General features: G+C 34.7%; 1 protein-coding gene across 3 annotated transcripts in view; it reads left to right on the forward strand.

The window, feature by feature from the left end:
- LOC149784424 (uncharacterized) overlaps positions 1-13,264 on the forward strand; it is a 135,848-nt gene that overhangs the window by 67,471 nt on the left and 55,113 nt on the right. For all 3 annotated transcript variants that reach the window (XR_016413856.1, XM_089932487.1, XM_089932488.1), the window contains exons 7-9: positions 9,098-9,262; positions 10,784-10,917; positions 12,654-12,719. Coding sequence is in view for 2 of the 3 variants with exons in the window: in XM_089932487.1 (XP_089788613.1) it covers positions 9,098-9,262; positions 10,784-10,917; positions 12,654-12,719 (365 nt within the window). In the remaining variant the exon portion in view is untranslated. The remainder of the gene's footprint in view (positions 1-9,097; positions 9,263-10,783; positions 10,918-12,653; positions 12,720-13,264) is intronic.

The raw sequence follows: 13,264 nt of genomic DNA on the forward strand, positions 1-13,264 counted from the left end.
TATGTGAGGGGAGGGCAGATAGTACTAAATTAATTGAATAATTTACATGACTATCTCTGCCAGTATACTGCTAAAATTAACAAATTACTATGCCAAAAAAATTGATCCTATTTGCCTCCCAGGAATATAAATACTGTATTTTAAATCACTCGTCTTCTTCCCAATTTCATATAAACCAAAATAAAATCTCTGAATAGAATCTCAAACAATTCCTTAACAGGAACACCAACAATAACAAATGAACACCTTTATCTGCCTCTTTTCCTGTATCTCTGTGAAGACCAAGATGTTTATATAAAAAAATACTTTACCAAAGCTTCTAATAAGATCTTAGTTTTTATATTCCCTAAAGGAATAGCTTTTGGAAATCTTGAAGACACAAACATTTAGATAAAGTAATGACAGTGTACTGTTTGTTATTCTACTGAATGGTTCATCAAACACAGGAATAGGTGATAGATGAGCTTTGGGTAATTTCTGATTAGGGTTTCCTATCATTTGTCAAATATAAAAAGATCTACACAATTTAGAAACATCACTTTTAATATTTTGCATGTAAAAATGATTTAAAATCTTTGATACGTCTAATTGACTCCTAAATGACCAGATGATGGCATTTCATGGACTAGACTAAGAATTTCCCATTGATGTGACCTAGGAACAACATTTTGATAGCTTACTGATCACCAGCAGGTACCTCAGGTGGCCTCCATTTCCTCATAAGGAACCCATTCTTCAAGAAGTGAGAAGTTTCTTCCTGTGTGTCATCAGTTTCACTAGTAACCCTCAGAAACAAACAGGAGATCTCGGGGTCTTCTTAATGTAAGACAACTAGTGATTGTCTTTTATAACCCTTATTTAGATTTATGAGAATGTGAAGCCAGAAAGTAGCACTGTAATCAATATTTGCTGATCTATCCAAACTAGAAGCAAAATGTTGTTGTTGTAGGGCTTAACGCCATTTTGAAGCACACGATAGGCTATACATGGCGGCCAGTATTAATGGTGGAGGAAGGACCTGGGAAAACCCCGGAAAGAACCACCGACCCACGAGAAGCTACTGGCAAGCTTTCTCACATACCCACAACTAGAAGCAAAAGTGACATCATTAAAAACTTGACCCCAAAAGGTATCATCTAAAGGAATAATGTTCTATTCAGCAACATTATTCGCAAGATCATGCTCTAGTAACTGCAAGATAGATATAAACCAGTGATTTCTACTTCGAAAGCCTTTGATCTATACAAGACTTGTCAGTTACAAGTGGATTAGCCACTACATTATCTCTAGCTAGGTCATTACCTAGTAACGCTTCCACTGGCTAAGAGTTTTGCACTCATTTAATAACCAGTCCCAAAACTAAATTAACACCATGAAGAGAAACATTAACAAATCTACTTCCCGTATTAAAGCACTTTCACTAGAAGAAGACTTCTCAGAAAACGGCAAAATATTTAATAAACTCTGAGAAGCTACTATGTCTTTCAGTATCTTACTTAGAGTAGCTTTATCTAAATCACCAACAAGTATTAACCATTGAAGTTTTCTTTCTTTGTTACAATTTAAAGCCATCTGATTGGTGATGCCCTTTTGAATTTTTTTTAAAATCCACATCTATCTGCACTACTTTTCTGTACATAATATTCACTGAGGAATATACTTTGAATACAAGATCACTCAAACCAAACTGAGACTTCTTACATAAGATTTTAATTATGAACCAAATACTGGACCCTTTTATTTTCTTTGCTAATGGTACACTTTAAATGAATAAATAAACATCATATACTTACATATCTTGATGCGAAAGACGATGGTACAGTGAAAAAATTTTCAGTATGTGTAGGCAAAGCAATGCACTGGGGCCCCCTACCTGCCCTACCCACCCACAGGAATAAAAATGTAAAATAAAAATAAATGGTCAATAAAATTAAACATAGATTTATTGATACTAAAAAAAACCCACCAAAACAACAACAAAAAAATAAAAGTAATTTCCAAATCAATAATAGTTCAAAAATATTTCAACATATAAATGAAAATTAATTGGTACACCATACAGACGGAGATGAATTATTATTATTATTGATGGATAGAATGAATTATTTATTATAAATCAACATAATCATTTCCTTAAGTTTTTTTGCAGCAAATAGATTTATAAGTGGTTTAAAGTCAATGATCTTCAGGATGTCATTTTCCATGCACACGAGTGAAAGCCAGTTCAAACGTTGCTGCCCCATTGTACTGCAAAGCTGATTCTTTATGAGCTTCAGTCTTGAAAATGAACGTTCCCCTGTACAGTTGGTTATCATCATGGACATGAACACTCTGAGTGCAATTTCAAAATTAGGAAATACAGATTTCAAGTTGTCTGAAATTATATTTTTATAAAATGCAGGGAGAGTGTCACAATTATCATCAAGAACCATGTAGTGCTTGAGATGCTTGCATTCATTTAGAAGGTCATTATTATTAAGGTCTTTGTGATATATATTAGCTAGATCTTCACACTTTTTGTTTAGCTCATCAGAATCAATTGTTTTTAATTTAGTGAAGAATGAAAACAGATTTCCAATCCACGAATAAGCTTCTGCATGTTTTGTCAGGTCAGAGTTCAGAGAGTTCAGAATAGGGAGGAATGTTTCTGCCTTGAACTTGTCACTTTTATAATTTTTATGTAGAAGTATCTCTTCTTCTGGTCCATCATATCTACTAAGACGTACACTTCGCTTTCATTCCCATTTCTTCGCATTGCTATAATCCAATTCTGGACACCTACTCCTGGCCTTCAGTTCATAGTCACTAAATTTGTCTCTAATTTCTTGAAGATACGTTTTCAGGGACTCAAGAAGATTTATGGCTACAAGTATGTCCACATCTTTTGACTGCAGGACCTTACTTGTTTTGTTCACTCTTTCCAGAATGTCGTTCCAAAGAATTGTCGGAATGATCGTTTCCAGGTTTTCCATTTTCTTGCTCAGTCCTTCTGCCTCTCGCCTTGTATTCACTTTCTGATCAGTGTCAGCTGATATAGAATCTAGCACATCTTGAATTTTTTCGAAACCTCCATGCAGAGCATGGACGGCATCAAAATGTCGTGTCAGACAGACGATTGACGACAATGAGAGATTTTCCTAAAGAAGATATCAGAACATTCCATCGATTTGTAGAAGCTGAGAACAAGGAATATAGGCGCTGAACAAATTCAAAGAATTTTCCAACCTGTAGACAACACTGCTGCTTTTACTCCCACCAAGTTCAGGCTGTGTCCAGCACAGGGGACATACACAGCGAACTCGTTCAGTTGACGAATCCGTGCTTGCAATCCATTGTAGCGTCCAGACATATTTGAAGCATTGTCATATGATTGACCACGGCAGTTTGATAGCGGAATTTTGTTCTCATTCAGGAAATCCACAACAGTGTCTGCTAGATCCTTTGCTCCATGAGAAAATATGGGAATGAACTTGATGAAATGCTCCACAGACTCACATCCTCGAATGTACCGGACCGTAATGTCAGTTGATCAACGTGTGAAATGTCTGGAGTGGAATCCACACTTATTGAATAATACTTTGACTCTTTTATTTCTTCGAAAATAGCACAAAGGACATGTTGCCCCATTAAATCAATAAATTCTTCACAAATATTTGCTGATAGATATGATGTGTTCCCTATTCCAGCATTTCCTTATAGTTTGAGATGCTCTTCCAAAATAGGGTAAAATTCACTCAACAGTTCTAGAATACCTAAAAAATTTCCATTTTTTGCTGACCCAATAGTTTGATTATCTCCATGAAATGCCAAACCTGTGGAGGCAAGAATGCAAATGACAGAAACCACACATATCAGAACTTTATGCCTGTACTCCTGTTCTGACCGATGATGTTTGATTAATAAAGAATCTACACACCCAGTTTCTTTATGCCAAATCAAATATGCCATCATGTTCTTGTGATGTTCTTCTCCATTTTCATGTTCTACAATAAGATTGTTATGTTTCCAGTCATTGAATCCTGATGTAGCAAAGGGATATTCTTTCTTGGACAATAGATGGCATGCAAAGCAGTACAAACAACCCTGGGATGGTGAATAGAGTAGCCATTCACGTTTTACACACTTGCCATTCCGCAGTTCACGTTTGATCATATTCCTTGATATATACCTTGTCTGAGTTCTTTCTCCTCTGGCTCCGGCGTACACTCTGCCTGAGTTTGAAAGGTTGCAATCATGATTCTGACACGATGCTGGCCCACTGTGAATCCAGTAATCCACTGTACTACAATTCTTAATGTTCCATAGCCCAGGATCTGTGTCGTGAATCACACACTCATCTTCTGTTACAGCTTTGTGTATTTCGTCTTGTGGAATTTTCCCAGCAGCAGGAATAGGTAATGGGATGTCTGGAACTGGATTGCTGGATACAATAGTGGATGTAGATGGTGATACTGTTTTTTGAGGAGCAGTACTAGTAACTGATATTGCACCTGGATTCAACCAAGATGTTAATTTTGCAAGTTTACTTGTTTTCCTTGTCTCCTCTGAAGCTCTTTTCCTCTTCTGTGCTCCACTCATAAAAGTATGTTTCATTTCTGCTCAAAGGGTTATACACCTAGAAAAATTTAAATATTTTTTAATTTAATTTTTTATAAATATTTGTATTATAATAGCAGGGATCCGTCCAGCAGATAAAGTTAAAAAATAAGCCTATATCTTGAAAAAACTGGATTTTTCTGTCCTGTCAAACTCACAAGTGCGCTGCTCAAAACAAACACTGGTAAATGATGGTTATGTTATGATTAATAAATTAGATCTCTATTGTATTGTGCTGGTGACGAATTCCGCTAGATGTCACTATTTTTTAAAATTGAGAAACGTGCTTCCCACTGCACTTTTAAAGCAAATTAAATTTCCAAAAGATCTTTCAATATTCATTAACAATATGGGCAGCATGATGCCCCTAGAGGCAACTGCCCAGTGTGCCCATGCCTTAAGATGGCACTGAATATTATGGCTGTATTGCTTGTTGTCAATAAAGTACTTATTCTGGCGACATTTTTGAAAATTGGCAACAAAATATTGAGAGTGGCGATTTATTTTGGCAACAATCTTTTAAAAGCCAGGACCATCCCTGTAACGTGTATGCTGGATGTTCAGCAGCCACATGAGACCTTATTGGCTGTTTGGCTGCTGTGATTGGGATGAGTGCATGCATGGTATTGATAATTTGTTGTGAGCAGACAATCAGCTGTAGTTTACAGCAAGCATGTTAAATAGTATTTACTGTCTTTCAATTAACTCCCAAATCAAATGTTTATTCCTTAATTTCCACTATTTAATTCTGATCTAAAATTAAAGCCATACCAAGATGACTGTTAGGATTAAATTTATATTTCGGAAATTTGTTTACATTGACACTGATTATTTCTGCTGATACTGATTATACCGATTGTTACAATAATTGGCCCGATTATGAGTATGGCCGATTAACCGGTACAGCTTTAGTATTAGATAATGTATAAAAAGCCTATATAGTCTTTTTACATAAGATTTTAATCATGAACCAAATACTTTACTTTTTTTCTCAAATAGATATCTTTGCTAATGCTAAAATGAAATACTTAAAATGAATAGATAGACATCATCTGCTTACATATCTTGATGTGAAGACATGATGGTGCTAGTACAGTGTGAAATGGCATTTTGCAAGGTGATTTGTATAGTCCTAAACATTGATGAAAATGAAGAACAAAATTGTGTTTTGCCTGAAAACGATGAAGCAGTCTTTGTGGGTGATGATTCTTATTGTGCAAAGTATGGATTTTGATTTTTTTTACCAACGTGGTGTCCTTGTCTTCAACTGAGAAGTGGGTGTGGCTTTAACACACAATGCTTTTCACTGATTGACAGTAGATATATATCGTGAATCTTAACTGGTTCTGTATTGTTGCGCTTTATGAATGAAATTCAAAATATGATAAAAGGGCATTATTTATCAATGAATTTATTTAACTATTTATGCTGTTGAATTTAATTGTAAGGATCAACTCTTTATTTTTAAAATTCAACTAAGTATTAACCAAGAAACGCTGTATTGTCCACTTCACAGATTATACAGTTTGCACATCATTTTTTTTCAGTTCATACATCATTGAATTTAAAATACATAAACAGTCAGTACATAACTGAATCATCAACAAGTGTTACTGAACCCTTTGACATGAATGGTTAACAACAAAATCAAACTGGGGTAAGCCATTCCCAACAACTGTATTTCTATCAATACTTCTGTGTGGTTCTTTTCATTGAAGTCCTCCAAAAACTTGTCAGAATCAGATGGAAACCACTTAATTAAAGTCACAACTTTTTGTACCAAATAAAGTATCATAATATTCCTGGTCTTTTGCTTTGCTAAATAAGCATCTGCCCCAGAGAGATCATACAGCTTCGTAATCTCAAGTCACTCATCCTTTGTTAAGGACTCTGAATTCTCTTGTGTAGGATCGCCAATGAAATTCTCACTTTGGATTTCATAGTGAAGGCTTGTTGGTTTTGCTATTAATTTCCCAGTTATGAAATCAAAATACTAAAGACTACTCAAATTTCAACAATGAAATTCAGTTTTCAAAATCATCCTCATGAAATATCAAAATTTCTGAAACTTTAAAATTTCACAAATATTCAAATACATTCATATCCTGAAAATATTCAGACTGAGTTAAAATCCCAGATAATCTCATGGTCAATACACAGTTCGGATTTTCAGCCAACAAGGAAGTAGGATGTAAAATGCAAAAGAGCAAACTTTAAAATGCAAAAGAGCAAACATGAACAGCACATAAAGTTATATGTGATCAGATCATACCTGCTGGAAGAATAATAAATGTACCAATTACAAAACCAGCTTTTGGTTAATGCTGCAGGAACCAGACAGAAGTATTAGGCCTTCATGGAGAAGCAGAACAGAAAAAAGTAGAGCACTATAAAAACAAAATCCATTCTAGATGAGACAGAAGAGCTAAAAAAGAGAAGGAAGCAGTCCATGTTGGACCATGATTTTCTTTTGAAAAGTGTAGATGATCTCTGTTTATCAGAAAACAACAGAGGGCTTGAAATCCTGGCACAGGATTATTTCAACAAAAAACAAAAACAAAAGAGAAACTGGATAAATAGGAAGAAATAGTTGAAGAGAAGGTGGAAGAGCTTAGGAAATAGTTGTCTTGAGTATCATTGACAGGATATAGAAAGCAATTCCTAAGAAGGCTGTTTATAAGACAGTCATCTGACAGCTTCTGAATGTAAATATGTTGCACTTAAGGAAATAACTACAGCTATTGGAAAGTAGTCTAAATCATCTTGTAAACAGATAATAGTACTTGAAAATGAAATTTATAAAAAGTTTTTGAAAATTTTGATGAAATAGATGTATGAACCAGCATCAGACCACACCTCTGATCTTTACAAATACATGTTTTCTAAGTTGACAAGAATAGTGCATGATATGTTGTTACACCTTACTGAAAATTGTTCTAACGTACAGGAAATTATAGACTGTGATGGTCTTTTTAGGGTTGGGCAGGTCTGTAATTAACCATTCAGTACATGACTTTTTGCAATCAAGTAGTGAGTTACTTTTTTTGGGGATATCTGTTTATTAAAGCATATACCAATTGTTCAGTAACAGTCCAGCATTTTATAAGTATTTCATGGTAATGCCCATGCTGTTACATGCATTTTCAGTGCATACAATGTAATGTCATTGTCATAGTACATGTTTGCTCCACCATGTCAGTAACAAAGATAAACAAGAGTAGGTTTTGCCTTTAATTATTCATTAAAAGTTATTTGCCATGCATTTGTTGAAACACACTATAAAGGGTATTCCCCCCCACCTTTAAAAAATATTTGAATTATGACTTTTTGAAAATATGCTTTGTATGAAAATCCTGAGAAATCACTGCTTCTTTTACAAAAATCTAATATGATGCCTGATTACACTGTATCAATGCATTGGACAGGAATTTGATAAGATTTTCCTATATGTCGTTCATAATATCATTAGAAGTATAGCATGCTTTGTTATGTAATTTGTGTGCAAAATTTATCACCTTGTTCTTTGTGAATCAGTTCTGTTACACCAAATATATGTCATGGCATGTTAACTTGGTTTTGGAGAAAACACATAATATCTTAATTCTTTTTATAATTTCCTAACTTTGATTGGAATTAAAAAAATAGCTTGCCAAAATGAACACAGTATTGAAAATAGCTTGCCAAAATGAACATAGTATTGAGAACACTTATAACAATTGCCAGGATCTATCATTTATGAAGTATCAGTTTGACCTGTCAGTGCTCACTTGAAATGAAATTTGCTCAGTGATTGGTAAATCCACAATTTTGTCACTCAGAAAAGTGTTGCTAAACATAAAATAATCTGTCATTGTTGAAAAAAAGCTGGAAATCATACATCTTACTGCAGACAATATTCATTAAAATGCATTACATTTTTGTTAGCTATACTATCATATTTAATTCTTATTCTAAGTTGTTGCATGATAAAGTTGTAAGTATGGGTATAATTGTGACGTCCTATTGAAGCTGTGATCTCCAAAACACTAATGAATAAAAAGCCAGACATCAAGATGATCTCAAAAGTTAGCCATTAAAATACTACACTCTTCTTCATTCAAAAATGAGTCTATATTTAAAGTCTTTATTTACATACATTTGCACATGTAAGGATACAGAAAAAGTTGGACAAAGAACGTACCATATGGAGGAGAACAATTGTTATACAACTTCTGAAACAAATTAATATGGTATTAAAGGTTTGTTAGTGACAAATGGAAAGTTATAAAGAGCAGTTGGAATGATTTTTGTCATCCATTTTGCTCAATTAGTTACTACATCAGTGATGTTTTGCATTTTAAATCGGCAACCATGTTAATTTATGGAACATTTTCTGATATGTCTCAAAAATGTGCATATTCATTAAGATGCTAAAGAAGGATTATAATGAGGAACAATAAACTACTGCATATTTTTCATTTATGCTTAATGATTTTTTTGTAATGTATATAATTGAGATTAGATTGGACCCTCGCCCAGATCCCCGATATGAGCCCTTATTTAGAGAACGACAGAAAGAAGAACAGAAAGAGCAAAAGAGGCTGGAGAAGCTTCAGCAAAATCCTAATGACCTACGTCATAACCTGATGAGACGTAAGGTAGAAACTTCTGCCATGGTTGATGCAAGGTAATTTCAAGGTTGTATTTTATTAAGCTGTTCGAACAAGAGGAGGGGATCTAAAAAATTGATATTTGATGGTCCTGTTGACAAAAAAGACTGGTCCTCCTGAAAAAATTATTCGCTGGTAAACTGTTATGGTTACCATACATCCAGATACAAAAACATCACAAATGGGAAATATTATTCCAAGGCCCCCTCCCAAATCCAGCAGTGAAATAACAATACTGAGGCCTCCCCCCCCCCACTACTCATGAAAAATAATTTGAAACATTATATAATATTGATGAATATGATTGGAAAGAATCAGTGTAAATGGGGAATACAGCATACTATGGCTAGCAGTGTGTCAATGAATATTGTTGGATACGTGTCATTTGTTGGGAAAGGGCCTCAGTCCTGTCCTATGTAACCAATATGGGGTTGATGTGCAGGGAAAACTCCAGTGTGCAATGCACATGGACATTGCCAACTATGATGGAAATTTTGGTATATCATCCAAACTGCATGCAGGTAATAATGCCTCTATTACACATTAATGAACAGCAAAACAGGCATGTTCTTGCATTTATCAATAATATTAAGAAAAAATACCAACTACTTTGCAATAATTCCTCATGGGAACCATGTCAAGCTTTTTCTGACAGTCTAAAACAGTCTGTATTTCAAAAATATGATGTATTATTTCCTCGATTGCTACGAAGAATATCCAATTTCTTGCATACAACTAATACTGTGATTTCATTTTCGGTGATCTGAAATAACAATATATACCAGTAATCAACAAGAAAACTTGAAACTTTTCCAGTTTAGACTTTGTCCTACACATAAATCAATGAGGGCCCTGAGTGGCCGAGTGGTCTAAAGCGCTGTCCATCATGGATCACTGCCATCTCACCTCTGTCTGCGTGGGTTTGAGTCTCGGGCTCGGCCAATGTGGACATGTGAGAAAGCTTGCCATTAGCTTCTCGTGGGTCGGTGGTTCTTTCCGGGGTTTTCCCAGGTTCTTCCTCCACCATTAATACTGGCCACCATGTATAGCCTATCTTGTGCTGAAAAATGGTGTTAAACCCTACAACAACAACAACATGAACCAACCTCCCTTCTTTTTGGCTTTTACTTTTCTTCTAAATTATTTGGCTTATACATGAGTATATACAGTACATATCTTTAGTGATAAATATAGGTTTGATCATAAGCATTCAGAAATTTAAAGTTATTGAATTATATCATGGTGTTTTGACAGGTGTTTTTAATGGAAGCTGAATTAGTAGAGTGAGTGTTAGTATTTTATGCTGATGTGCAGTTTTTATCAGCTGCTTGTGTGTATAAGAACATGTCATTGTTTGTCATTTGTTTTTATTTTTTTATTTTAATCAGTTAAATATTTGGTACTTATTAAAGTTAAATGTAGAAAAGGCTGTTAAAGGCCTACAGTAAGCATTTGGGCAAATATTAGAGGTCAGAAGCGTGTTACTGAAGGTAACAGACATGTAAGAAGGTATCACATTTTGAACATTTTAATTGCAGGAAGAGGATTGAAGCCAGGAGGAGAACAGAGAAAGAACTGGTGCTCTTTGAGGACAGGGGACAGTCATCAGATAGGAAAAGACGGGACCGATCACGAGATAAAGAGCATCAGTTAGATAGGAAGAGGTCATTAGGTACATCGACTCTACTATTCTTTCTTAATCTAAAATTAAGATCTGCATTTCCGTAGGTAGATTATGTAATTTTTAAGAGCTTTTAGAAACAACTTCACATCAGCATATGCAGGTAAGCAGAGTAAATTTTTATTATGTGAATTTAAGTGAGTGACATGGATGTTTATATGAATTTTGATAGTTGTTTGAAGCGATACATCCCATGTTTTAATACATTGTCATATGTCTAGTTTAGATGTTAGAAGAGATTCTCAAAATGGAAACAGTTTTGATCTTAAAAATGCATGTTCTGAAGCGAAGGTGTTGTTTATTCCATTAAGAAAGGTTAATAAGTAAACCTTGAAAAATTCAGTTTTTTCCTTGAAAGCCTGAAAACTTTTTTGCAGAATGTGCATGAACTGTTTTTGTTAGCAGAAGGAGTTGTCAAGACAGGTTTGACTCACCTTACAGTTAATTATTACACGTGCACATACAGCCTGCTACATTTTCATATTTTTACAGTGCTAAATGCAGATTAGTATGTTTATCTCTATTGGACATATTGGACAGTAGAGCTTATTGGATGGTCTGTTATCTGTTTTCCATCCATCCCATAGCGCAAGTTATTCTTACTTCACCTTAACTATTTGGAGAATTGTTATGAAACTTTAACACATATTCATCCTGTGGTCCAGTTGATCCAAATAAAATGGTGTTGCATGGACATCCAATATGTCTGTCACAGAAGCTTTCTTGAAAATCTTGTTATTGCTACTCCTCCTCAGTGGATAGCATATCAACATGGGGTTCTCACTAAAAGACTTCTATTAGGTCCTAAATAAAAATAGTGCTGAACTGATCTTCAGTATGGCGCAACAGCAGCCATGATAATCTTGTTATTGCTACTTTTTCTGAATGGAAAGTTAGATATACATGTGGTTTTCACCAGAACACTTTTTATGATATCTGTCTGATTTGTCCTAAATGAATATAGTGCCAATCTGATGTCTAGTATGGCCACCACAGTGGGCATCTTGAAAATCTTGTTATGGTTACTCCTGATGATATTATTGTCATATAAAAATGTGGTTTTCACTAAAAGGCTTTTTATGAAGTCAAGTTGGACCTGAATGAAAATGGTGCCTCTTTAGACATCCAGTATCACTGCCAGAGTGATCATCTTAAAAGTCTTATGACTACTTCTCCTGAATTGGTGCCCATCTTGGCATGGGATATTCATTGAAAGACTTCTTTATGTCAGCTAGTTGATTGTAAATGCAATTGGCATTAATCTGACTTCCAATCTGGCCCACACAATGTCCATGTTATAAACATGTTATTGCTACTTCTCCTAGATGGCTGGTAACATTAACAGTGTTTTCACTGAAAAGTGATGGACCTAAATGGAAATGGTGCAAGTCTGACATCCTATGCCACCATGGTAACCATCCTGAAAATCTATCATTACATTTCCAAAATGGAAAGTTGTACCAACATGGGGTTTTCACTTGAAGATTTATTGGTGGTACTAGAAGAAAATGGTGCCAGTCTGACATTCAGTATGTCCACCACTGTAGCTGCTTTTAAAAGATTTGTTATCTCTGAAGAATATCAGAATAGTTTGAGCACTCGGCAAATAAAAGTAAGAAATGTTCATATTTTGAATTTCTATAAATTCCTTTTTTTCAGTAGCATGTCAGTCCCTTTGAGGGACTTCTGTTATTCATACAGAGGATTTAGTATTTCACTCTTTGCAGATAATAAGGAAGGAATATCTCGACATCATGAAGATACAAATCTTCCAGATTTTAAGAAAAGATCAGGTAAGGAAGAAACATCTGACCTACAGTCCACCAAAGGCAAGTAATTTTACTCAAGTGTGTTCATTTGTTATATCTTTTGGGAGCAAATGATTGGTAGATTTGGCTTTACTATTCTAAGTCACAGAGGAGAAATACTGTACATTGTTTGGCTAATTTATATGGTTAACATTTTGAGTCTTTTCTGCTATCCATTTGCCCATGTACAACATTTGTTTCTAGAACAAGAAAGTATAAAAATGAGGATGTCTTTAAAAAGATTATGTTGAATCACATACTTGCACTCAAGTCAGATCCAAATGTAAACATCATAGATCCAGATCTGCCTTTGCATAATGCACCTGCAAATATTGGTCTGTGTAGTTTGTTTGGAATAATCAGTAGAACAAACAAGAAATACTGATCTGCTGGTACATTTTGAGATTGTAAAGTATGGCCTGTGTTTGTAGTTGTATCCAACTTATGCATGATAATTTATGGTACATGTAATTGATCAGATACCTGTGTATAGCATATACCAAATAGCATTGATCCAGATCCATTGCAAG

The sequence above is a fragment of the Sinohyriopsis cumingii genome, chromosome 14 (assembly GCF_028554795.1).
Source record: "Sinohyriopsis cumingii isolate HCF-2022 chromosome 14, ASM2855479v2, whole genome shotgun sequence".
Lineage (NCBI taxonomy): Eukaryota > Metazoa > Mollusca > Bivalvia > Unionida > Unionidae > Sinohyriopsis > Sinohyriopsis cumingii.